The sequence below is a fragment of the Dryobates pubescens genome, chromosome 5, assembly GCF_014839835.1.
Source record: "Dryobates pubescens isolate bDryPub1 chromosome 5, bDryPub1.pri, whole genome shotgun sequence".
Taxonomy (NCBI): Eukaryota; Metazoa; Chordata; class Aves; order Piciformes; family Picidae; genus Dryobates; species Dryobates pubescens.
Genome location: NC_071616.1, coordinates 987,073 through 1,009,972, shown reverse-complemented (window position 1 = coordinate 1,009,972; position 22,900 = coordinate 987,073). Strand labels below are relative to the sequence as shown.

At 57.1% G+C, this 22,900-nt stretch overlaps 1 protein-coding gene across 1 annotated transcript; it reads right to left on the bottom strand.

Moving 5' to 3' along the window:
* Positions 1-505: 505 nt before the first annotated feature.
* On the bottom strand, positions 506-6,130 carry COMMD9 (COMM domain containing 9). Its single transcript, XM_054161407.1, has 6 exons — positions 6,021-6,130; positions 5,764-5,889; positions 5,146-5,285; positions 4,297-4,331; positions 1,348-1,451; positions 506-668 (listed from the first exon to the last, which is right to left on the bottom strand). Exons 1-6 carry the CDS (start codon positions 6,075-6,077, stop codon positions 528-530), a joined length of 603 nt encoding a protein of 200 aa, XP_054017382.1. The 5' UTR covers positions 6,078-6,130; the 3' UTR covers positions 506-527.
* Positions 6,131-22,900: the final 16,770 nt, after the last annotated feature.

Sequence of the window (22,900 nt, the reverse complement as noted above, 5' to 3'; positions counted from 1 at the left end):
AGCATCCTTGCTCTCTTTCAAAGCATTATCCTGCAATCAGTCTGTGCTCCCCTGACAGGCAGAGTGCTCCCCTGACAGGCAGAGTGCTCCCCTGACAGGCAGAGTGCTCCCTCCAGCCTGCACTTCAGAGCAGCCACGCTCCCAAGGGCAGCACCCCCCTCAGCTGCCCATCAGCCAGCTCCAGCCTTTCAGCACCTCATTTAGGGGCAGACACAGAGCACTTCCTTCACTGGCTGCAGCTGTTTGCTGCTGCCCATTATGACCCCTGTGACTAAGCCAAGCTCTGAGCCTCAAATCCTCCTCTGAAATGGAAGAGGCCAGCTTCAGCTCAACAGCACACTCTGGCAGCAGGCCAAAGGGCTCTTGAGCTGTTAGCTTTCCCAAAGCTATCCAATTAAGGAAGAAAGCTGTTTGGTCTGATGGTTAACCCCAGAGCAGCCCAGGAAAGGTGGGACACCGGGCTGGGACTGCTGAGAGCTGCAGGTGGAGCATGCCTCCCCTCCTCCTCCCTGCTGCACTCCCTGCGGTCATTTGGAGGCAACGGCGGAGAGCTGGTCCCGGATCCTGCCCAGCCCCTCCAGCATGGTGTCCAGGGTTTCCTTGCTCAGCTCCACAGTCACTGCAGAGACCACAGGGCTGCTCCCACACAAGGCAACATCTTCCTGGACCTGCCAATAGGAATGCAGAGGTTAGCTGTCTGAACAATGAACTGCTGTGGTTTTTCCCCAGTGTCACTGTCACAGGCAGTGTCTAACAGAGAAATGCTCTCACCTTGGCACCCAGCTCCATCCAGCCCCTCCCCAGCTCCCTTGCAGCCCCCTTCAGGCACTGGAAGCTGCTCTGAGGTCTCCCAGGAGCCTTGCTCCAGGCTGAACAGCCCAAACTCTCTCAGCCTGTCCCTGCAGGGGGGTTCTCCAGCCCTCTGATCATCTCTCTGTCCTCTTCTGGACCTACTCCAGCAGGGGCCATGTCCCTCTTGTGCTGGGAGGAGCAGAGCTGGACACAGGACTGCTGGTGGGGTGTCAGGAGAGCAGAGGGGGAGATTCCCTTCCCCCAGGTGGCTTCAAATTGAAGGGCAACAACTTCAGTAATTCATCCTCTCTCTTTCTGCAGTGACCAGGAACACATCTGCTGCCCTCCTGCATCCTCACAGATCCTCCCTTGCGAGGACTTCCCTCACACACATCACCTCCAGGCTCTGTGGTATGTCAAAGACCATCCCAGAAAGGCTGCTAACTGCCCAGCAGCAGCAGGTGCCTGTCTGAAGCATTTCACAGTGCCACTGTCTCAGGGGTTGGCCTTGGGCATTTGGGTCCTGCCCCCTCCCTCCAGGCTCCCTGACATTACCTTCAGCTGAAGCAGGCAGGTGGGGACTGCCATTCTGCTGATGCTGTCTGAAGATGTCTTGATGTCCACCCTCCAGTCCATGTCAACCAGGCGAGGCAGGGAGACTGCAGGAGTGAAAGGAAAGGGACAGCTAGGCCCAGCAGGGCATGGTGGCACCAGGCTCCAGCACCTGGGACTCCTACCATGGGCCTGCTTCCCCAGCTCTGGCCCTGGCAAGCACACAACTTCAGTGCTGCTGTGTGGGGTCACATCATCTTCCTCTGCAATGAGCCAGACACTGAGGGCCCCCACAGGGCACCAAGAGGACAGGATTCACCCATAGAATCACAGAACTGTCAGGGCTGGAAGGGAGCTCAAGGCTCAGCCAGTGCCAACCCCCTGCCATGGGCAGGGACACCTCACACCACAGCAGGTTGCTCACAGCCACCTCCAGCCTGGCTGCAAACACCTCCAGGCAGGAGGCTGCCACCACCTCCCTGGGCAACCTGTGCCAGGCTCTCACCACCCTCCTGGGCAACAACTTCTTCCTCACATCCAATCTGAATCTACCCTCCTCTAGCTTGGATCCATTCCCCCAGTCTTATCACTCCCTGACATCCTAAAAAGTCCCTCCCCACAGTAACAAAAGATGAGGAAAAGGCAGAGGTACTTAACACCTTCTTTGCCTAGGACAGAACATCTTCCAGACAGCTGGCCTGCAGAGCTGGCAGAAGGAGCCAGGGAGCAGCACAGTTCCTCTGTGATCCAGGAGGGGGTAGTTAGAGACCTGCTCAGCCACTTGGATCCCCACAAGTCCATGGGAGCCGATGAGCTCCATCCTAGGGTGCTGAGGGAGCTGCCAGATGAGCTGCAAGCCACTCTCCATCATTCTTCAGCAGGCCTGGCTCACTGGAGAGCTCCCAGAGGAATGGAAGCTGCCAACGTGGTGCCCAGCCACAAGCAGGGCAGGTTGGAGGAGCCAGGGAATGCAGGGCCTGGCAGCCTGCCCTCAGTGCCAGGCAAGGTGATGGAGCAGTCATCCAGAGTGCAGTCACACAGCACTGGCAGGATGGCCAAGGGCTCAGGCCCAGCCAGCATGGAGTTAGGAAGGGCAGCTCCTGCCTGACCAACCTGAGCTCCTTCCATGCCCAGGTGAGTGCCTGGTGGCTGTGGGGCAGGCTGTGGATGGAGTCTGCCTGGACTGCAGCAAGGCCTTGGACACCATCCCCCACAGCAAACTGCTGGCCAAGCTGTCAGCTCCTGGCTGGGACAGCAGCTCTCTGAGCTGGGTTAGGAACTGGCTGGAGGCTGAGCCCAGAGAGTGGTGGTGAATGGTGCCACAGCCAGCTGGCAGCCAGGCACCAGTGGTGTGCCCCAGGGACCAGTGCTGGGCCCTGTGCTCTTTAACATCTTCACTGATGATCTGGAGGAGGGCATTGAGTCAGTCATCAGCAAGTTTGCAGATGACACCAAGCTGGGGGCAGCTGTTGGTCAGTTAGAGGATAGAAAGGCTCTACAGAGGGACCTCGACCGACTGGACAGATGGGCAGAGGCCAACAGGATGGCATTCAACAAGTCCAAGTGCCAGGGGCTGCACTTTGGCCACAGCAACCCCAGGCAGAGCTACAGGCTGGGGGCAGAGTGGCTGAGAGCTGCCAAACAGAGAGAGACCTGGGGCTGCTGATTGACAGCTGCCTGAACATGAGCCAGCAGTGTGCCCAGGTGGCCAAGAAGGCCAAGGGCATCCTGGCCTGCAGCAGGAAGAGTGTGGCCAGCAGGAGCAGGGAGGTCATTGTGCCCTGTGCTCAGCACTGCTTAGGCCACACCTTGAGTCCTGTGTCCAGTTCTGGGCTCCTCAGGTTAGGAAAGAGGTTGAGCTGCTGGAAGGTGTCCAGAGAAGGGCAACAAAGCTGGGGAGGGGTCTGGAGCACAGCCCTGGGAGGAGAGGCTGAGGGAGCTGGGGTTGCTTAGCCTGCAGAAGAGAAGGATCAGGGGAGACCTTCTTGCTTTCTGCAACTCCCTGCAGGGAGGTTGGAGCCAGGTGGGGGTTGGTCTCTTCTCCCAGGCACCCAGCACCAGAACAAGAGGACACAGTCTCAAGCTGTGCCAGGGGAGGATCAGACTGGATATTAGGAAGAAATTCTACCCAGAGAGAGTGATTGCCCATTGGGATGTGCTGCCTGGGGATGTGGTGGAGTCACCATCCCTGGAGGTGTTTATGAGCAGACTTGATGGGGTACTTGGTGCCATGGGTTAGTTGATTAGGTGGTGTTGGATGATAGGTTGGACACCATGATCTTGAAGGTCTCTTCCAACCTGGTTCATTCTATTCTATTCAGCTGTCCTGTAGCCCCCTTCAGGTCCTGGCAGGCTGCTCTTAGGGCTGCCTGCAGCCTTCTCTTCTGCAGGCTGAACACCCCCAGCTCCCTCAGCCTGGCCTCCTGGCAGAGCTGCTCCAGCCCCCTGATCATCTTGGTGGCCATCAGGTCCATGTCCTTGCTGTGTTGAAGGCTCCAGAGCTGGATGCAGTCCTCCAAGTGAGGCCTTGCTTTGCAAGGCTGTAAGCAGCCTGCTCTAGTGGAGGATGTCCCTGCTGACTGCAAGGGGGTTGGACTGGATGGCCTTTGGAGGTCACCCCAAATCATTCTGTGAGTCCATGTGCAAAGAGAAGCTTTTCCCCCCCACAAACACATCCTTTATGGTGCACACTTACTGAGAGGAACTTCATGGCCTGCATTAGGAGGTCAGAGCACTCCACTCTCAAAAGCTTTGCAAACAGTTGCACTCCCTAGGGCTTCAATACATGGAGCATGACCTGGACACAAGCTTGCTGGCCTGGGCCAAGCTCTGTGCTGCCACAACCATACAGCTTCATCCAAGGCAAATGGCTGTGCCCCTGTGCTGCATTAGGAAAAGGAGCTGCAGTGCTCAGAAAACACCAAGTGCATCAAGATGCCAACTGTTACTTACTCTGACTTGCTTGTGCTTCATTCCTCCAAGCAGAGCTGTGAAACAAAGAAAAGCAGTACTAGCAGTGCTTCAGGGTAGCCTGTCCCTGACAGAAGGGCAGCAGCCTGCAGCATTAAGCACAGGAGAGAGCCTGCCTGTGCTGCTGAGTGCTGAGGAGAGGCTGTCACTGGTGGGCCCTGCAGGCTAGCTGGTGAAGCAGTCTCAAGTGTGGCTCACTCGCTGCCTCCACCTTTCTCCCCAGTTCCAGCAAAGCAATGAGCTAGCAGTGAGATGTACAAGCACGCAGAGCTGCTCTCCTCTACTGCATACAGTGCTCCACACAGACCCACAGCGTGGTGGGGGATGGAAGGGACCCCCAGAGATCTAATTCAACTTCCCTGCTAATGCAGGCTCACCCACAGCAGCCTGCCCAGGACCACAGTGTCCAGGCAGCTTTAGAATCCCTCCACAGGAGATTGCACAACCTCTCTGGGCAGCCTGATCCAGGGCTCCAGCACCCTCACACCTAAGCTTTTCTTTGTGTTTAAGTGAAACCACCTGTGTTGTGTTTTGGTTTGTGCCCATTGCCCCTTGTCCTGTCCCTGGGCACCACTGACACTGGATGTGTTCCTGTGTGACCTGTGTTGAATTCTCTGCTCCTGCTCTGGCAGGGGGTTGGACTTGAAGATCTCCAGAGGTCCCTTCCAACCCCTAACACCCTGTGAGCCTATCCTATGCTGTTCCACTCCGAGGACACAGTGCATTCAGCTCTGCTTGTCCTCACCCATGTGACTGCAAGACCTTGCTGCCAACCATCCCCCTACCAAACCAGACACCCAGGCTTTAAACTTCCCAGCTGAAAGCACTCACATGTTCTCCAAGATTATCTTAGTCAGGAGGTTTTTCAGGTTTTGGTGGAAGTTTTCTGGGAAGAGAGCGAGGATATCTTCTGCCCTCGTCAAGCCGCGGTACACCACGTGCCTGGTGAGGCTGTGCAAAGCAGACACCAGCTGCAGGAGGAGGAAGAGCAAGAGCTGCACTGGGCTAAAAGCCTCGCACAGAGCATCACACTGCACGGGCTTCCAGAAGCAGCTCCTACGGCGAGACCAGGGTCCCCAGAGCCGCACATCCAAACGCTGCCCGACTGCCTTAGGAGGCAAGCAGCCGAGGTCCTCGCTCTCCTCTAGCAAGCGCAGCCCATGCGCTCAGCTTCTGCCTCCCCGTGCGGCCCCTCTGGGCTGCGCCCCCGGGGGAACGATGGCTTTTACCGCGCACAGTAACACACCTGCAGCAGCGGCGCCCGCGGGCCCGCAGAGCCCCACGGCTGCAAGCAGCTCCCCGAGGGGCCGCACGGCCGCGGACCGCTCCTGCTTGCTCCCCTTCTTCCCTTCCCCGTCCCCCCTCCTTCCCCTTCCCCTCGTCCCCCTGGCCGGTCCCGTCCCGCCGCTCCTTCCCTCGCTTCCCAGCGCCGTTTCCGCGCCTACCTACCTGCTGTGCTTCCTCGGGGCTGAGGGCGAGGCCGGGGCAGGCTCGCAGCGCCAGCGGGCCGAGGCCGGCGGCCGGACTGGAGAAGCACTCCTGGCACAGCTGCCGCACAGCATCCTTCGAAGGCGCCTGGCGGGGAGCAAAGCGAGCAGGGGGGTGGGGAATGAGGGAAGAACGCGCTCAGCCGCGGCCCGGGGACAGCGGCAGCCCCGCCGCCGGGCCGGGCGCCCCGTCCCCAGACAGCCGTGCGGCCCGCTCACCTTCAGCAGGCTCTGCAGGGCGGCGAAGTCCCCGTCCCTTGGTACCGCCGCCGCCATCTTGGCGCCGCCAGCTGAGGCAGAGCGGCGGGCAGGCCGGGAGCTGTAGTCCCTCCGCCGCCATCTTGGCGCCGTCAGCTGAGGCGGGAGCGCCAGGCAGACCGGGAGCTGTAGTCCTTAGGTCACCAACTTGGCGCCGTCAGCTGAGGCAGAGCGGCCGGGCAGACCGGGAGCTGTAGTCCCTCCACCGCCATCTTGGCGCCGCCAGCTGAGGCGGGAGCGCCAGGCAGACCGGGAGCTGTAGTCCCTCCGCCGCCATCTTGGCGCCGCCAGCTGAGGCAGAGCGGTCGGGCAGGCCGGGAGCTGTAGTCCCTCCGCCGCCATCTTGGCGCCGCCAGCGGAGGCGGGAGCGGCCGGGCAGGGCGGGAGCTGTAGTCCCTCCTCCGCTATCTTGGCGCCGCCAGCTGAGGCGGGAGCGGCCGGGCAGGGCGGGAGCTGTAGTCCCTCCTCCGCTATCTTGGCGCCGCCAGCTGAGGCGGGAGCGGCCGGGCAGACCGGGAGCTGTAGTCCCTCCGCCGCCATCTTGGCGCCGCCAGCTGAGGCAGACCGGCCGGGCAGGGCGGGAGCTGTACTCCCTTGGCTGCCATCTTGGCGTCGTCGGCTGAGGGGGAGCGCCAGGGAGGCCGGGAGCTGTAGTCCCTCCGCCGCCATCTTGGCGCCGTCGGCTGAGGCAGAGCGGCCAGGCAGGGCGGGAGCTGTAGTCCCTCCGCCGCCATCTTGGCCGGGCTGAGGCGGGAGCGCCAGGCAGGCCGGGAGCTGTAGTCCCTCTGCCGCTGGAAGGAAGGGAATTAACGGACTCGCGCGGCCTTACGCCAGCCTCAGAACCGGGCCCCGGTTTCGGGGTTAGCAATCCCAATCGCAGCCGCCGTGCGAGCGGGGCTGAGCCAGGTAGTGTGGCGCTCACAGCCAATCCGTGCTGGATCTTAGAAAGCAGTTCCTCCCAGACAGAGAGATTGGAATGGGCTGCCCAGGGAGGTGCGAGGGTCAGAGGCCCTGGAAGGGCTGCCGGGCAAGGCTGAATGAGGCACTCAGTGCCATGCCCTGGCTGGTTAGTTAGGGTTGGTGATGGGTTGGAGTTGGGGATCTTGGAGGTCTCTTCCAACCTGGTTGATACTGTGCTGAGGGAGCCCTGAGGCTCTCCCCTTGCCCTCTCCCATCCACTTGAATCTTCTGCTCTTGGATGCAGCACATTACCAACGGGCAGTGCATCGTTCCCAGCTGCCAAAGCATCGTTCCCAGCTGGCGATGCAGTGTGCCCAGCTGCCGATGCAGTGTTCCCAGCTGCCGATGCACTGTTCCCAGCTGCCAAAGGATCATTCCCGGCTGCCAAAGCATCGTTCCCAGCTGCCAAAGCAGTGTTCCCGGCTGCCAAAGGATCATTCCCGGCTGCCAAAGCATCGTTCCCAGCTGCCAAAGCATCGTTCCCGGCTGCCAAAGCATCGTTCCCGGCTGCCAAAGCATCGTTCCCAGCTGCCAAAGCATCGTTCCCAGCTGCCAAAGCAGTGTTCCCGGCTGCCAAAGGATCATTCCCGGCTGCCAAAGCATCGTTCCCAGCTGCCAAAGCATCGTTCCCGGCTGCCAAAGCATCGTTCCCAGCTGCCAAAGCATCGTTCCCAGCTGCCAAAGCAGTGTTCCCAGCTGCCAAAGGATCATTCCCGGCTGCCAAAGCATCGTTCCCAGCTGCCAAAGCAGTGTTCCCAGCTGCCAAAGGATCATTCCCGGCTGCCAAAGCATCGTTCCCAGCTGCCAAAGCATCGTTCCCAGCTGCCAAAGCATCGTTCCCGGCTGCCAAAGCATCGTTCCCAGCTGCCAAAGCATCGTTCCCAGCTGCCAAAGCATCGTTCCCGGCTGCCAAAGCATCGTTCCCGGCTGCCAAAGCATCGTTCCCAGCTGCCAAAGCATCGTTCCCAGCTGCCAAAGGATCATTCCTGGCTGCCAAAGCATCGTTCCCGGCTGCCAAAGCATCGTTCCCAGCTGCCAAAGCATCGTTCCCGGCTGCCAAAGCATCGTTCCCGGCTGCCAAAGCATCGTTCCCAGCTGCCAAAGCATCGTTCCCAGCTGCCAAAGGATCATTCCTGGCTGCCAAAGCATCGTTCCCGGCTCCCGATGCAGTGTTCCCAGCTGTCAAAGAAGTTTTCCCAGCTGCCGATGCACTGTTCCCAGCTGCCGATGCACTGTTCCCAGCTGCCGATGCAGTGCTCCCAGCTGCCGATGCAGTGCTCCCGGTTGCCGATGCAGTGCTCCTGGTTGCCAATGCAGTGTTCCCAGCTGTCAAAGCATTGTTCCCAGCTGCCAAAGCAGTGTTCCCAGCTGCCGATGCAGTGCTCCTGGTTGCCGATGCAGTGTTCCCAGCTGCCAAAGCATTGTTCCCAGCTGCTGATGCAGTGTTCCCAGCTGCCAAAGCAGTGTTCCCAGCTGCCAAAGCAGTGTTCCCAGCTGCCGATGCACTGTTCCCAGCTGCCGATGCAGTGCTCCTGGTTGCCGATGCAGTGTTCCCAGCTGCCAAAGCATTGTTCCCAGCTGCCAATGCAGTGTTGCCAGCTACCAATGCATCGTTGCCAGCTGCCAATGCAGTGTTCCCGGCTGCCAATGCAGTGTTCCCAGCTGCTGATGCAGTGTTCCTGGCTGGCAAAGCAGTGTTCCCAGCTGCCGATGCAGTGTTCCCGGCTGCCAAAGCAGTGTTCCCAGCTGCCGATGCAGTGTTCCCAGCTGCCGATGCAGTGCTCCCGGTTGCCAATGCAGTGTTCCCAGCTGCCAAAGCAGTGTTCCCAGCTGCCGATGCAGTGTTCCCAGCTGCCGATGCAGTGCTCCCGGTTGCCAATGCAGTGTTCCCAGCTGCCAAAGCATTGTTCCTGGCATCAAAGCAGTGTTCCCAGCTGCCGATGCAGTGCTCCCGGCTGCCGATGCAGTGTTCCCGGCTAACAGTGCAGTGTTCCATGCAGCTCACAGCCCCACACAGCCTGACCTGCAATGGTTCCATGCAGCTCACAGCCCCACACAGCCTGACCTGCAATGGTTCCATGCAGCTCACAGCCCCACACAGCCTGACCTGCAATGGTTCCATGCAGCTCACAGCCCCACACAGCCTGACCTGCAATGGTTCCATGCTGCTCACAGCCCCACACAGCCTGACCTGCAATGGTTCCATGCAGCTCAGAGCCCCACACAGCCTGACCTGCAATGGTTCCATGCAGCTCACAGCCCCACACAGCCTGACCTGCAATGGTTCCATGCAGCTCACAGCCCCACACAGCCTGACCTGCAATGGTTCCATGCTGCTCACAGCCCCACACAGCCTGACCTGCAATGGTTCCATGCAGCTCACAGCCCCACACAGCCTGACCTGCAATGGTTCCATGCAGCTCACAGCCCCACACAGCCTGACCTGCAATGGTTCCATGCAGCTCACAGCCCCACACAGCCTGACCTGCAATGGTTCCATGCTGCTCACAGCCCCACACAGCCTGACCTGCAATGGTTCCATGCTGCTCACAGCCCCACACAGCCTGACCTGCAATGGTTCCTTGCAGCTCACAGCCCCACACAGCCTGACCTGCAATGGTTCCATGCTGCTCACAGCCCCACACAGCCTGACCTGCAATGGTTCCATGCTCACAGCCCCACACAGCCTGACCTGCAATGGTTCCATGCTGCTCACAGCCCCACACAGCCTGACCTGCAATGGTTCCATGCAGCTCAGAGCCCCACACAGCCTGACCTGCAATGGTTCCATGCAGCTCAGAGCCCCACACAGCCTGACCTGCAATGGTTCCATGCTGCTCACAGCCCCACACAGCCTGACCTGCAATGGTTCCATGCTGCTCACAGCCCCACACAGCCTGACCTGCAATGGTTCCATGCAGCTCAGAGCCCCACACAGCCTGACCTGCAATGGTTCCATGCAGCTCACAGCCCCACACAGCCTGACCTGCAATGGTTCCATGCTCACAGCCCCACACAGCCTGACCTGCAATGGTTCCATGCAGCTCACAGCCCCACACAGCCTGACCTGCAATGGTTCCATGCAGCTCACAGCCCCACACAGCCTGACCTGCAATGGTTCCATGCTCACAGCCCCACACAGCCTGACCTGCAATGGTTCCATGCAGCTCACAGCCCCACACAGCCTGACCTGCAATGGTTCCATGCTCACAGCCCCACACAGCCTGACCTGCAATGGTTCCATGCAGCTCAGAGCCCCACACAGCCTGACCTGCAATGGTTCCATGCAGCTCACAGCCCCACACAGCCTGACCTGCAATGGTTCCATGCTGCTCACAGCCCCACACAGCCTGACCTGCAATGGTTCCATGCTGCTCACAGCCCCACACAGCCTGACCTGCAATGGTTCCATGCTGCTCACAGCCCCACACAGCCTGACCTGCAATGGTTCCATGCTCACAGCCCCACACAGCCTGACCTGCAATGGTTCCATGCAGCTCAGAGCCCCACACAGCCTGACCTGCAATGGTTCCATGCAGCTCAGAGCCCCACACAGCCTGACCTGCAATGGTTCCATGCAGCTCACAGCCCCACACAGCCTGACCTGCAATGGCTCCATGCTGCTCACAGCCCCACACAGCCTGACCTGCAATGGTTCCATGCAGCTCAGAGCCCCACACAGCCTGACCTGCAATGGTTCCATGCTGCTCACAGCCCCACACAGCCTGACCTGCAATGGTTCCATGCAGCTCAGAGCCCCACACAGCCTGACCTGCAATGGTTCCATGCAGCTCAGAGCCCCACACAGCCTGACCTGCAATGGTTCCATGCAGCTCACAGCCCCACACAGCCTGACCTGCAATGGTTCCATGCAGCTCACAGCCCCACACAGCCTGACCTGCAATGGTTCCATGCAGCTCACAGCCCCACACAGCCTGACCTGCAATGGTTCCATGCTGCTCACAGCCCCACACAGCCTGACCTGCAATGGTTCCATGCTGCTCACAGCCCCACACAGCCTGACCTGCAATGGTTCCATGCTGCTCACAGCCCCACACAGCCTGACCTGCAATGGTTCCATGCAGCTCAGAGCCCCACACAGCCTGACCTGCAATGGTTCCATGCAGCTCAGAGCCCCACACAGTCTGACCTGCAATGGTTCCATGCAGCTCAGAGCCCCACACAGCCTGACCTGCAATGGTTCCATGCAGCTCACAGCCCCACACAGCCTGACCTGCAATGGTTCCATGCAGCTCACAGCCCCACACAGCCTGACCTGCAATGGTTCCATGCAGCTCAGAGCCCCACACAGCCTGACCTGCAATGGTTCCATGCAGCTCAGAGCCCCACACAGCCTGATCTGCAATGGCTCCATGCTGCTCAGAGCCCCACACAGCCTGACCTGCAATGGCTCCAGGACTGGGTCATTCCCCACCTGTCTGGGCCCTGTTTCTGATAGTTTTCTCCTTGTCTTCTGTAGCTCTCAGCACTTCTGCTCCCAGGGCATTGGCAGTGTGTGGTCTTTGCTCATCATCTGTCCTGACCCCTCCTCCTCACCCTCCTTTGTGTGCTATCCAAGTAGAATAAGACACCACTGGATGTGCCAATATGTAATTGCTGTTTGCATTGGGTTTTACAAGCTTGGCCAGGAAGAGGGCTTACTCTTGCAGAGGGACTCATTTCCCTCTCTCATGCTGGGAAATCCTAAAGGGCAAAGGAATCAAAAGAGAGAGGATTTTATTTTCCAGAATTCTTTGATGAGCAACAGGAAAGGAGGCTCTGGGGGAGCTCCTTGCAGGTATGAGTTTACCATCTGTGGCCTCTCAAAGTTAATGAGCACAACTGATCAGCTTGGAGAGCTGCCAGGTGTGTGTGCTGCCAGCACCATGTCCCCAGCAAACCTAACCCAGCACTGGCAACACTCTAGGTGAAGCTGTGGCTCTGGCATAGGATCCTGGAACCCTTTGGGTTGGAAGGGACCTCCAGAGCTCATCCAGTCCAACCCCCCTGCACTCAGCAGGGACATCCTCCACTGGAGCAAGTTGCTTAGGGAAGGCTCCTGAGGCCTGTTCTGTTAAACTGCCAGTGCTGCTCTTGGCACAGTTTCCACTCCTCCTGCCTGCCACTCTCCCAAGCAGCTCCAGGGCATGGGTCAGGAATCTGCACTAGGAAGCCCCCCCAGCAAGCAGTGTGCATAGAACCATTGAATGGTTTGGCTTGGAAGAGACCTCCAAAGGGCATCCAGTCCAACCCCCTGCACTCAGCAGGGACATCCTCCCCTACAGCAGGCTGCTCACAGCCTTGGCCAGAATCACCTTGAATAGCTCTAGGCCTGGGGCCTCAACTCCCTCCCTGGGCACCCTGTTGCAGTGTCCCAGCACTGGATAGCTCACCCATCCAATCCCTCTCTCTCCAGTTGGAGAGAACAGGAATTCTCTCCCTCTTCTGAAGCTTTACCTCCGTGCCCCTTGTGCTTGAGTGGCCAAGGCAGCGTAGGAGCAAACATCCAGAGTGCTGCTGTTGAAACACTCTCCCCTCCACAGTACCATGGCCTGGTAAAATGGAAGGGCTCTTTAAAACAGAATTGATTTCCCACTATTTATCTGCTGTTGCTTCCTGCTGTTGCTGCTCTGGTGGCTTCCTGGGGTGTAAGTAGTAAATCCCCAGTGAGGTGTTTCATGGCCCCTGCAAATGTAGCTGAGGTGCTGTGCCTCTGGCCTCTTAGAGCAGCGCCACTGCAGCTGTGTTTGTGCATCTGTGACTTCAGGACATGAGCCAGGCTCTCAGAGGAGCTTCCTCTTGGCAGTCTGCTCTTCACTGCCTTACAGAATCACAGAACCATGGGATCCTTTCAGTTGGAAAAGACCTTTAAGATCATAAAGTTCAACCACTCTCCAGCTCTGCCAGGGCTGGTGCTGACCCCTGACCCTCAGCATCACATCTCTGCCTCTTTGAAGCACCTCCAGGGATGGGCAATTCAACCTCCTCTCCAGGCAGCCTGTGCCAGTGGTTGAGAACCCTTCCAGTGAAGAAGTTTCCAGTGTACTGTTTCCAGTTCTGGTGTCCCCAGCATAAAAAGGACACAGAGCTGGTGGAGAGAGTCCAGAGGAGGCCACAAAGATGCTCCAAGGGCTGGAGCAGCTCTGCTGTGAGCACAGGCTGAGGCAGCATGGAGAAGACTCTGGGGGGACCTCAGAGCTACCTTCCAGTACCTGAAGGGATCCCACAGGAAGGCTGCAGAGGAACTTTCTGTGAGGGTGTCTGGAGACAGGCCAAGGGGGAATGGTTTGGAGCTGAGGCAGAGCAGGGTTAGACTGGAGCTGGGGAAGAAGCTCTTCAGGGTGAGGGTGGTGAGACTCTGGCACAGGCTGCCCAGGGAGGCTGTGGCTGCCTCCTCCCTAGGGGTGTTGAAGGCCAGGCTGGATAAGGCCTTGAGCAGCCAAGTCCAGCTGAGAGGCATCCCTGCCTCTGGCAAGGAGGTTGAGCAGATGATCTCTGAGGTCCCTTCCAACCTGAGCCCTTCTAGGATTCTAGGATTCTGATTAATAGCCAGCCCACACCTCCCCTGCTACAGCTTGCCCATGCTGCTCTTCTCTTAGAGGAGCCAGCACAAGTTCCCTCTTGCCTGAGAAAAAGAACAGCCTGGCAACAGCAAGGTGCAGCAAGATCAAAGCCTCAGCATAGCCTCAGAGCTGCCAGGACCCTGACTCTGCAAGGGCAACAGGCATGGAGTGGTAAGGATGAGAGAGGTGCTGTGTGGGACTGGAAACAAACAGAAGAGTTTTCCAGCTCTGCTGTGGTGGTGCTGGGGGCTGTCCAGCAGCTCTGCTCCTGTGCAGGGGTTGCTTAGCCTGGAGAAGAGGAGGCTCAGGGGAGACCTTCTTGCTCTCTCCAACTCCCTGCAGGGAGGTTGTAGCCAGGTGGGGGTTGGTCTCTTCTCCCAGACAGCCAGCACCAGAACAAGAGGACACAGTCTCAGGCTGTGCCAGGGGAGGTTTAGGCTGGAGGTGAGGAGAAAGTTCTTCCCAGCCAGAGAGATTGTCCCTTGGGATGTGCTGCCCAGGGAGGTGGTGGAGTCCCCATCCCTGGAGGTGTTCAAGAGGGGATTGGATGTGGCACTTGGAGCCATGGTTTAGTTGTCAGGAGGTGCTGGGTGACAACTTGGACTGGATGAGGTCTTTTCCAACCTTACTAATTCTGTGATTGTCTGGATGCAGAGTTGTGGCAGGGATGCTGAGCACACGAGGTGTGAGCCCAGCCGTGGGGTGGCAGCAAGGAGCTGTCACTGCTGTGACTCTCATGCCCCAGCACATCACAGTCTCACAGAACCACCAAGGTTGGAAGAGACCTCGAGGATCATCGAGTCCAACGTGGCACCACTGACCTCATGGCTTAACCATGGCACCAAGTGCCACATCCAATCTCCTCTTGAACACCTCCAGGGATGGGGACTCCACCACCTCCCTGGGCAGCACATTGCAGTGACAAATGACTCTCTGTGAAGAACTTTCTCCTCACCTCCAGCCTAAACCTCCCCTGGCACAGCTTGAGACTGTGTCCCCTTGTTCTGCTGCTGGATGCCTGGGAGAAGAGACCAACCCCCTCCTGGCTACAGCCTCCCTTCAGGTAGTTGTAGAGAGCAATGAGGTCTCCCCTGAGCCTCCTCTTCTGCAGGCTAAGCAACCCCAGCTCCCTCAGCCTCTCCTCACAGGGCTGTGCTCCAGACTCCTCCCCAGCTTTGTTGCCCTTCTCTGGACACCTTCAAGTCTCTCAATGTCCTTCTCAAACTGAGGAGCCCAGAACTGGACACAGGACTCAAGGTGTGGCCTAACCAGTGCTGAGCACAGGGCACAATGACCTCCCTGCTCCTGCTGGCCACACTGTTCCTGATGCAGGCCAGGATGCCCTTGGCCTTCTTGGCCCCCTGGGCACACTGCTGGCTCGTGTTCAGGCAGCTGTCAATCAGCACCCCCAGGTCCCTCTCTGTTTGGCAGCTCTCAGCCACTCTGCCCCCAGCCTGTAGCTCTGCCTGGGGTTGCTGTGGCCAAAGTGCAGCCCCTGGCACTGGGACTTGTTGAATGCCATCCTGTTGGCCTCTGCCCATCTGTCCAGTCGGTCGAGGTCCCTCTGCAGAGCCCTTCAGCCCTCTAACTGACCAACAGCTGCCCCCAGCTTGGTGTCATCTGCAAACTTGCTGATGACTGACTCAATCTCACACCTCAATGAGGTGTGACAGCTCTGGTTTGCAGAAGGGCAGGATGATGACAGGTGCTGTGGGTGAGGGGTGACAAGCCACCCCCCTGGGCTAGGGGACAGAGGCAGCTAGCAGCTGAACTGCCCTCTGCGTCGGCTGCTACCTCTGGAAGCACCCCGAGCTTGGCTTTCCGTGCTGGGTACTCCATTGTTCAGTTTAGTGTAACTGATGCTATGGCTGTGGTGATTTGTGGTCCTTGCTGAGCAATCAGCTGCGGAATGGAGCTTGCAATGAAACCTCACACCCTTAGGGCATGCTGTAGTTAAGGCTGGCACCCAGGTGACAGGAGCTTGATGTGTGACCTGACCTTCAGCAGGCTGAGAAGAGCACCTGAGCCCTGGCATCCTGGTTGTGTTGCTTCCTGCTGAGCAGCACAGCCAGCACACGCTGTGACCTCATGCCTTGTCCCCACAAGGGCAGCATTGTGCAGTGCCACCGAGCAGTGTCAGCTGGTGCCTCACGGTACCAGAGCCTCAGCTGAGATTCAGAGTCACAGAATGGGTTGGGTTGGAAGGGGCTTTAAAGACCATCTAGTCCCAACTCACCTGCCATGGGCAGGGACACCTCCTGCCAGCCCAGGCTGCTCTTTGCATGAGGCTATTTTTTGCTGCATTGAGCAGCTGGAGCATCTCAGCATGCAGGCTCCACCTGCAGAAGAGGCAGCAGGAGAGAGTCCTTTGAGAGAGCTATCACAGACCAGACCAAGCAAAATAGAGACTCAGAGACTCATGGATTGGTTTAGGGTGCAAGGGACCTCAAAGATCACAGAATGGATTGGTTAGAAGGGACCTCCAGAGGCCACCCAGTCCATCCCCCTGCACTCAGCAGGGACATCCTCCCCTACAGCAGGCTGCTCACAGCCTTCTCCAGCCTCACCTGCAACAGCTCCAGGCATGGGGCCTCAACCACCTCCCTGGGCAACCTCCTGCAGTGTCCCAGCAGCCTCCTGCTGCAGAACTTGTTGCTCACATCCAATCTCAATCTGCTCTGCTCTCATTCCAAACCATTGCCCCTGGGCCTGTCCCTGCAGGCCTTTGCCAACAGTCCCTCTGCAGCCTTCTTGTAGCCCCCTTCAGGCCCTGGCAGGCTGCTCTTAGGGCTGCCTGGAGCCTTCTCTTCTCCAGGCTGAACACCCCCAGCTCCCTCAGCCTGGCCTCCAGGCAGAGCTGCTCCAGCCCCCTGATCATTTTCAGGGTACAACCAGTAAACACTTCAATTGTTGCTGAAGATGCAGCCACTTCCAGAGTGAAACGTGTCAGCTGAGTCAGCACACAAGATGACAATGCAGCTATAGGAAGAGGGTCAGGAAAGGGGAACTGTGCAAAGAATCCCATTTCCTAGGTAAAGATCAGCTCATTGCAGTTCCCATTGGACTTGGGCTAGCATTTGCCTCTGCTGTTATGACAAGACACGATGTGATGTTTAAGTTCTCATCTTTCAGCTGCATTTGATTGGGAAATAGGGTACAAAAGTCACAGAATGTTAGGGGTTGGGAGGCACCTCCAGAGATCACCCAGGCCAAGCCTCCTGCCAGAGCAGAGCACCCAGGGCAGCTCACACAGGAACACAGCCAGGTGGGGCTGTGTTATAAACAACCAAGCCAATTAAAGTCAATTGGATATGGTTTTAGTTTGAAAAGAGCAATTCTAAAGCAATAAGAGACATGCAGAGCAGTGCTGGCTGCTAGAATGCACACCAATGGTTTCCTAACTACCCTTTAAATATTCTACCCTTAATACACATGCATAGGAAGGTGGGTTTGTGCTTCTGGTGCTCTTTCAATGATGTAATCCTCTGGTCAGCACAGCCAGTGGGCTGTATGCTGAGTCCTTGTGATTGTGGCTTTTTAGTTCTGTTGTTAGAGCCAAGCTCCTCTCCCAGAGATGGCTCTGCACACAGGTTGATTCTCACAACCACCCTGTGTGTTGGTGTCTTCTGTAGCAACTGTCTGCTGGATGTGGGGCAGGCTGTGGATGGAGGCTGCCTGGGCTTCAGCAAGGCCTTTACACCATCCCCCACAGCAAACTGCTGGCCAAGCTGTCAGCCCCTGGCTTGGACAGCAGCTCTCTGAGCTGGGTTAGGAACTGGCTGGAGGCTGAGCCCAGAGAGTGGTGGTGAATGGTGCCACAGCCAGCTGGCAGCCAGGCACCAGTGGTGTGCCCCAGGGATCAGTGCTGGGCCCCAGCCTGTTCAATATCCTCATTGATGATCTGGATGAGGGGATTGAGTCAGTCATCAGCAAGTTTGCAGAAGACAACAAGCTGGGGGCAGATGTTGGTCAGTTGGAGGTCAGAAGGGCTCTGCAGAGGGACCTTGCCAGGCTGGACAGATGGGCAGAGGCCAACAGGATGGCATTCAACAAGTCCAAGTGCCAGGGGCTGCACTTTGGCCACAGCAACCCCAGGCAGAGCTACAGGCTGGGGACAGAGTGACTGAGAGCTGCCAAACAGAGAGGGACCTGGGGGTGCTGATTGACACCTGCCTAAACATGAGCCAGCAGTGTGCCCAGGTGGCCAAGAAGGCCAAGGGCATCCTGGCCTGTATTAGGAAGAGTTTGGCCAGCAGGAGCAGGGAGGTCCTTGTGCCCTGTGCTCAGCACTGCTTAGGCCACACCTTGAGTCCTGTGTCCAGTTCTGGGCCCCTCAATTTAAGAAGGACATTGAGAGGCTGGAAGGTGTCCAGAGAAGGGCAACAAAGCTGGGGAGGGGTCTGGAGCACAGCCCTGTGAGGAGAGGCTGAGGGAGCTGGGGTTGCTTAGCCTGGAGAAGAGGAAGCTCAGGGGAGACCTTTTTGCTCTCTCCAACTCCCTGAAGGGAGGTTGTAGCCAGGTGGGGGTTGGTCTCTTCTCCCAGGCACCCAGCACTAGAACAAGAGGACACAGTCTCAAGCTGTGCCAGGGGAGGTTTAGACTGGAGGTGAGGAGAAAGTTCTTCACCGAGCGAGTCGTTCGCCATTGGGATGTGCTGCCCAGGGAGGTGGTGGAGTCCCCATCCCTGGAGGGGTTCAAGAGGGGATTGGATGTGGCACTTGGTGCCATGGTCTGGTCATGAGGTCTGTGGAGACAGCTTGGACTCGATGATCCTCAAGGTCTCTTCCAACCTTGGTGATACTGTGAGCCTGTGAGACTAACTTCTCTTCCTTTCTCATCCTTGAAGAACTTCTCTCCCTTTCCCATCCTTAAAGAGCTTAGGATTTCATAACAGTTCAGTTGTTAGCTGTTCATTCCTGACATTTCCCTAGGGCATTAATATACACACATTAAAACAAATACAATTACTCAACAGCTTATAATAAACCCTCAAATCTTACTCTATACTAAAACAAGTCAAACTAAGCATAAACAACTGATTATAATAAGGCCTAAAAAGAATCTCATTCTAGTTCCATATGTAAGTTCCTAGTGTCTGATCCCTTTTCTCATCATTCATGGTTCTGCTTTTGCCTTAATCAAAATCATCTAATTGACAGGAATTATCATTCCATTTATCACAGGTTGGGAAGGCTCCAGAGCAGACTCCACAGTCTCTTTGGGCAGCCTGCTCCAGGCTCCAGCAGCCTCACAGGCACAAAGGTTTCCCTTCTGTTCCCCTGGCACCTCCTCTGCTCCAGCCTGCCCCCAGTGCCCCTTGTGCTGTCCTTGGCCATCCCTGAGCAGAGCCTGGCTCTGTCCTCCAGCACTGCCCTGCACAGCTTTATCCCCAGCACTGAGGGCAGCCCTCAGGCTCCTCTGCTCCCAGCTCCCAGCCCCAGCTCCCTCAGCCTGTGCTCACAGGGAGATGTTCCACTGCCTGCAGCAGCTTTGTGCCTCTGGGCTGGGCTCTCTCAAGCAGTTCCCTGAGGTCCTGCTTGACCTGAGGGGCTCAGAACTGGACACAGTACTCCAGATGTGCCCTGACCAGGGCAGTGTAGAGGGGGAGGAGAACCTCTCTTGAATGCTCTAACTCAATGAACTGAGGCAGGGGCAGAAGTCCAGGAGCTAAATGGTGTCTACAGCTATATTTTTCCTGTCTGCATTTCTAATAAGAAAGACATTTGAGATGTTTGGTACTGCCATGGTTTGCCCTGATCAGTAAATATTCCACAGCCTTTGGAGCAAGTGGAGTGTGAATTAGCTGCAAAAAAGAGTGCTGCTGCATTTTCAACAACTCCTGCTAAAGGTTTTTGGTTTTTACCTCTGGAGGAGAAGCAAACAGGAAGCATAACTCTCCCAGTCTCACCTCTGATTCAGATCAGATGGAGCTAGGAAAGAGAAGGCTGTAGTAAGAAAAAATAATGTAACAACCCCTCTTTCCTTCCTGGAACAGGAAAGGTAAAAATAGGAATAGTCTGCCTCTAAACCCTGCTAACAGAGGGGAAAAGATCTCCTTTCTCTGCCATGAAAAGAGCCCTACCTTTCTTTTGGAAAGGCAAGTATCCCAGAATCATTAAATAGACTAGACTAGAATAGAATAGAATTAACCAGGCTGGAAAAGCCCTTTGAGATCATCCAGTCCAACCTCTCACCCAGCACCATCTGATCAACTCAACCATGGCACCAAGTGCCTCAGCCAGGCTCTTCCTAAACACCTCCAGGGATGGGGACTCCACCACCTCCCTGGGCAGCACATTCCAATGGGCAATCACTCTCTCTGTGTAGAACTTCTTCCTAACATCCAGCCTAAACCTCCCCTGGCACAGCTTGAGACTGTGTCCTCTTGTTCTGGTGCCTGGTTGCCTAGAAGAAGAGACCAACCCCCTCCTGGTTGCAACCTCCCTTCAGGCAGTTGGAGAGAGCAATGAGGTCTCCCCTGAGCCTCCTCTTCTCCAGGCTAAGCAACCCCAGCTCCCTCAGCCTCTCCTCACAGGGCTGTGCTCCAGACCCCTCCCCAGCTTTGTTGCCCTTCTCTGGACACCTTCCAGCAGCTCAACCTCCTTCCTAACCTGAGGGGCCCAGAACTGGACACAGGACTCAAGGTGTGGCCTAAGAAGTGCTGAGCACAGGGCACAATGACCTCCCTGCTCCTGCTGGCCACACTGTTCCTGATGCAGGCCAGGATGCCATTGGCCTTCTTGGCCACTTGGGCACACTGCTGGCTCATGTTCAGCTGCTGTCAACCACTACCCCCAGGTCCCTCTCTGCCTGGCTGCTCTCAGCCACTCTGACTCCAGCCTGTAGCACTGCCTGGGGTTGCTGTGGCCAATGTGCAGCACCTGGCACTTGGATGTGTTCAATCTCCTGCCCTTGGCCTCTGCCCATCTGCCCAGCCTGGCAAGGTCCCTCTGCAGAGCTCTCCTACCCTCTAACAGCTCAACTCCTGCCCCCACCTTGCTGTCATCTGCAGTCTCAGTCTTCCATGGCTCTCTTTTCCCCAGTCCCCTGGGTGGTTTGCTCTGTCTGGCTGTTCCAGAACACATCTTTGTGATGTCTGTTTGCTCCCTCCAACCCCCCAGCTGGATGTTTCTTTATTTCAGGGATGAATGTGTCACTTTCTGAAGTGACATTAGAAACCCTCAAGCACATCAGATGCTAACCACCTGGATTTTCACCACTTCTATCACAGGCTCCAAACCACTGTCAGGGTTTCACCCTGACAGCTATTTGGTCTGTTAATTCCAAAAGGCTGAGAACTACTTTCTCACAGCCCAGGTCTGGCCTTGGGTATTAATTCTCAGTTGAAAACTTCCTTCAGAAGGCTCACTGATCCAAACAGGGAAAGCCTCAGAAGTGAAGCAGCTCAAACCTCAGGCATCTCAAAGGGAGGACTTCAGAGTCTGAAAGTCTCCTTCTGCTGGAGCCATGGGAACTGCTGTGCTGGGACAGTGATGCCCATATAGGCTGGCCACGATGATCTTGAAGGTCTCTTCCAACCTGGTCTATTCCATTCCATCCCATCCCATCCCATCCCATCCCATTCTATTCTATTCTATTCTATTCTATTCTATTCTATTCTATTCTCCAGGAGAAGGAGGCTGGAGATGAGCTGTGAATAGTTTAGGTCTGTCATGGGAGTCAAGTTCAGGCAGACTGGAACAGGAATACAGACTCTTAGGGATTGGGAGGGACCTCCAGAGATCATCCAGGCCAACTCTCCTGCCAGAGCAGGAGCAGCTGGGACAGGGCACACAGGAAGGCATCCAGGCAGGTTTGGAAAGGCTCCAGAGAAGGAGACTCTGCAACCTCCATGGGCAGCCTGCTGCAGGAGCCCAGAGCTGGACACAGGATTGCAGCTGTGGTTTCAGCAGGGCAGAGCAGAGGGGGAGCAGAACCTCCCCAGCCCTGCTGGCCACACTTTTCTTGCTGCCCCCCCAGGATGCCCTTGGCTCTCTTGGCCCCCAGGGCACATTGCTGTCCCAGGCAGAACTTGCTGCCCAGCAGGGCTCCAAGCTCCACAGAGCTGCTTTCCAGCAGGACGACCCCTGGTCTGTGCCAGTGCCTGCTCTTGCTTCTGTCCAGGAGCAGGACTCTGTACTTGTCATTACTGAACTTCATGAGGTTCTCCTTTGTCCAGCTCTCCAGCCTGTCCAGGTCACCCTGGATGTCAGCACAGCCTGAGGGGGTGCCAGCCACCCCCAGCAGTTTTGTATCCTCAGTGAATTTGCTGAGGGTCCTCTCAATCCCTTCATCCAGGTCCTTGATGGAGACCTTCAGGGAAATTCGCCCAGTCCTGATCCCTGGGGAACACAGCTGACCACAGGCAGATGAACCTGCCTCAAAATGCTGGGAGCAGCTTTCACCTAGAGTAGGGGGGGGTCATTCCAGCAGACTTTCTTGGTTGCACCCAGCAGCCTCCTCCTCCAAATGTGATTAGCTGGAAGCCAGTCAGCACCCCCAGCCCAGGGCACAGGATACAGGAGGATTTTATTGCAAGCTGGGTTTCCTGGAGGGAAGTCCAGCAGAAGAGGAGGCTTACATTCTCCCCACTCTATTGTTCAGCAAGACCTGGACCCTGGCCTTTTCTGGTTCTTTATTCAGCCAGCCCATCTCCTTACACACCAGTCTGGATGTGTGCAGTAGGCACTGGCAGGGAGCTGCAGTGGCAAGAAGTCCTTGCAGCCACAGGAACCCTTCCCGGGGCAGCTGCTCAGCTGGCTTCTTTCTGCCCTCTTTTCCCTGCTGCCAGGCTCACACAAGAAGGTGGCTGTGGGCAGCCTGGATCCTCTGCACACAGCTGGCATTCCCCTGGGCAGTGCTGCATGCCCACCACAAAAATACCTTGATCTCAGCAAAATGTCTTTGGCAAGGGTGGTGGAGGTGAGGGAGTGTTTTGTTGCTCACACTCACAGAGCAAGGCTTTTCCTTTGGTTAATTTGGTGACCACTGTGTGGAGAGAACATGGAATCAGATTATGGCTAGTTAAGACTGACTTCATCATCCCTGCAGCTCAGGCTGTGGCTACATATCTGGCAGCAGCTACAAGGACAGGCTGAGGGAGCCTGGAGAAGAGAAGGCTGCAGGCAGCCCTAAGAGCAGCCTGCCAGGACCTGAAGGGGGCTACAAGAAGGCTGCAGAGGGACTGTTGGCAAAGGCCTGCAGGGACAGGCCCAGGGGCAATGGTTTGGAATGAGAGCAGAGCAGATTGAGATTGGATGTGAGCAACAAGTTCTGCAGCAGGAGGCTGCTGGGGCACTGCAGGAGGTTGCCCAGGGA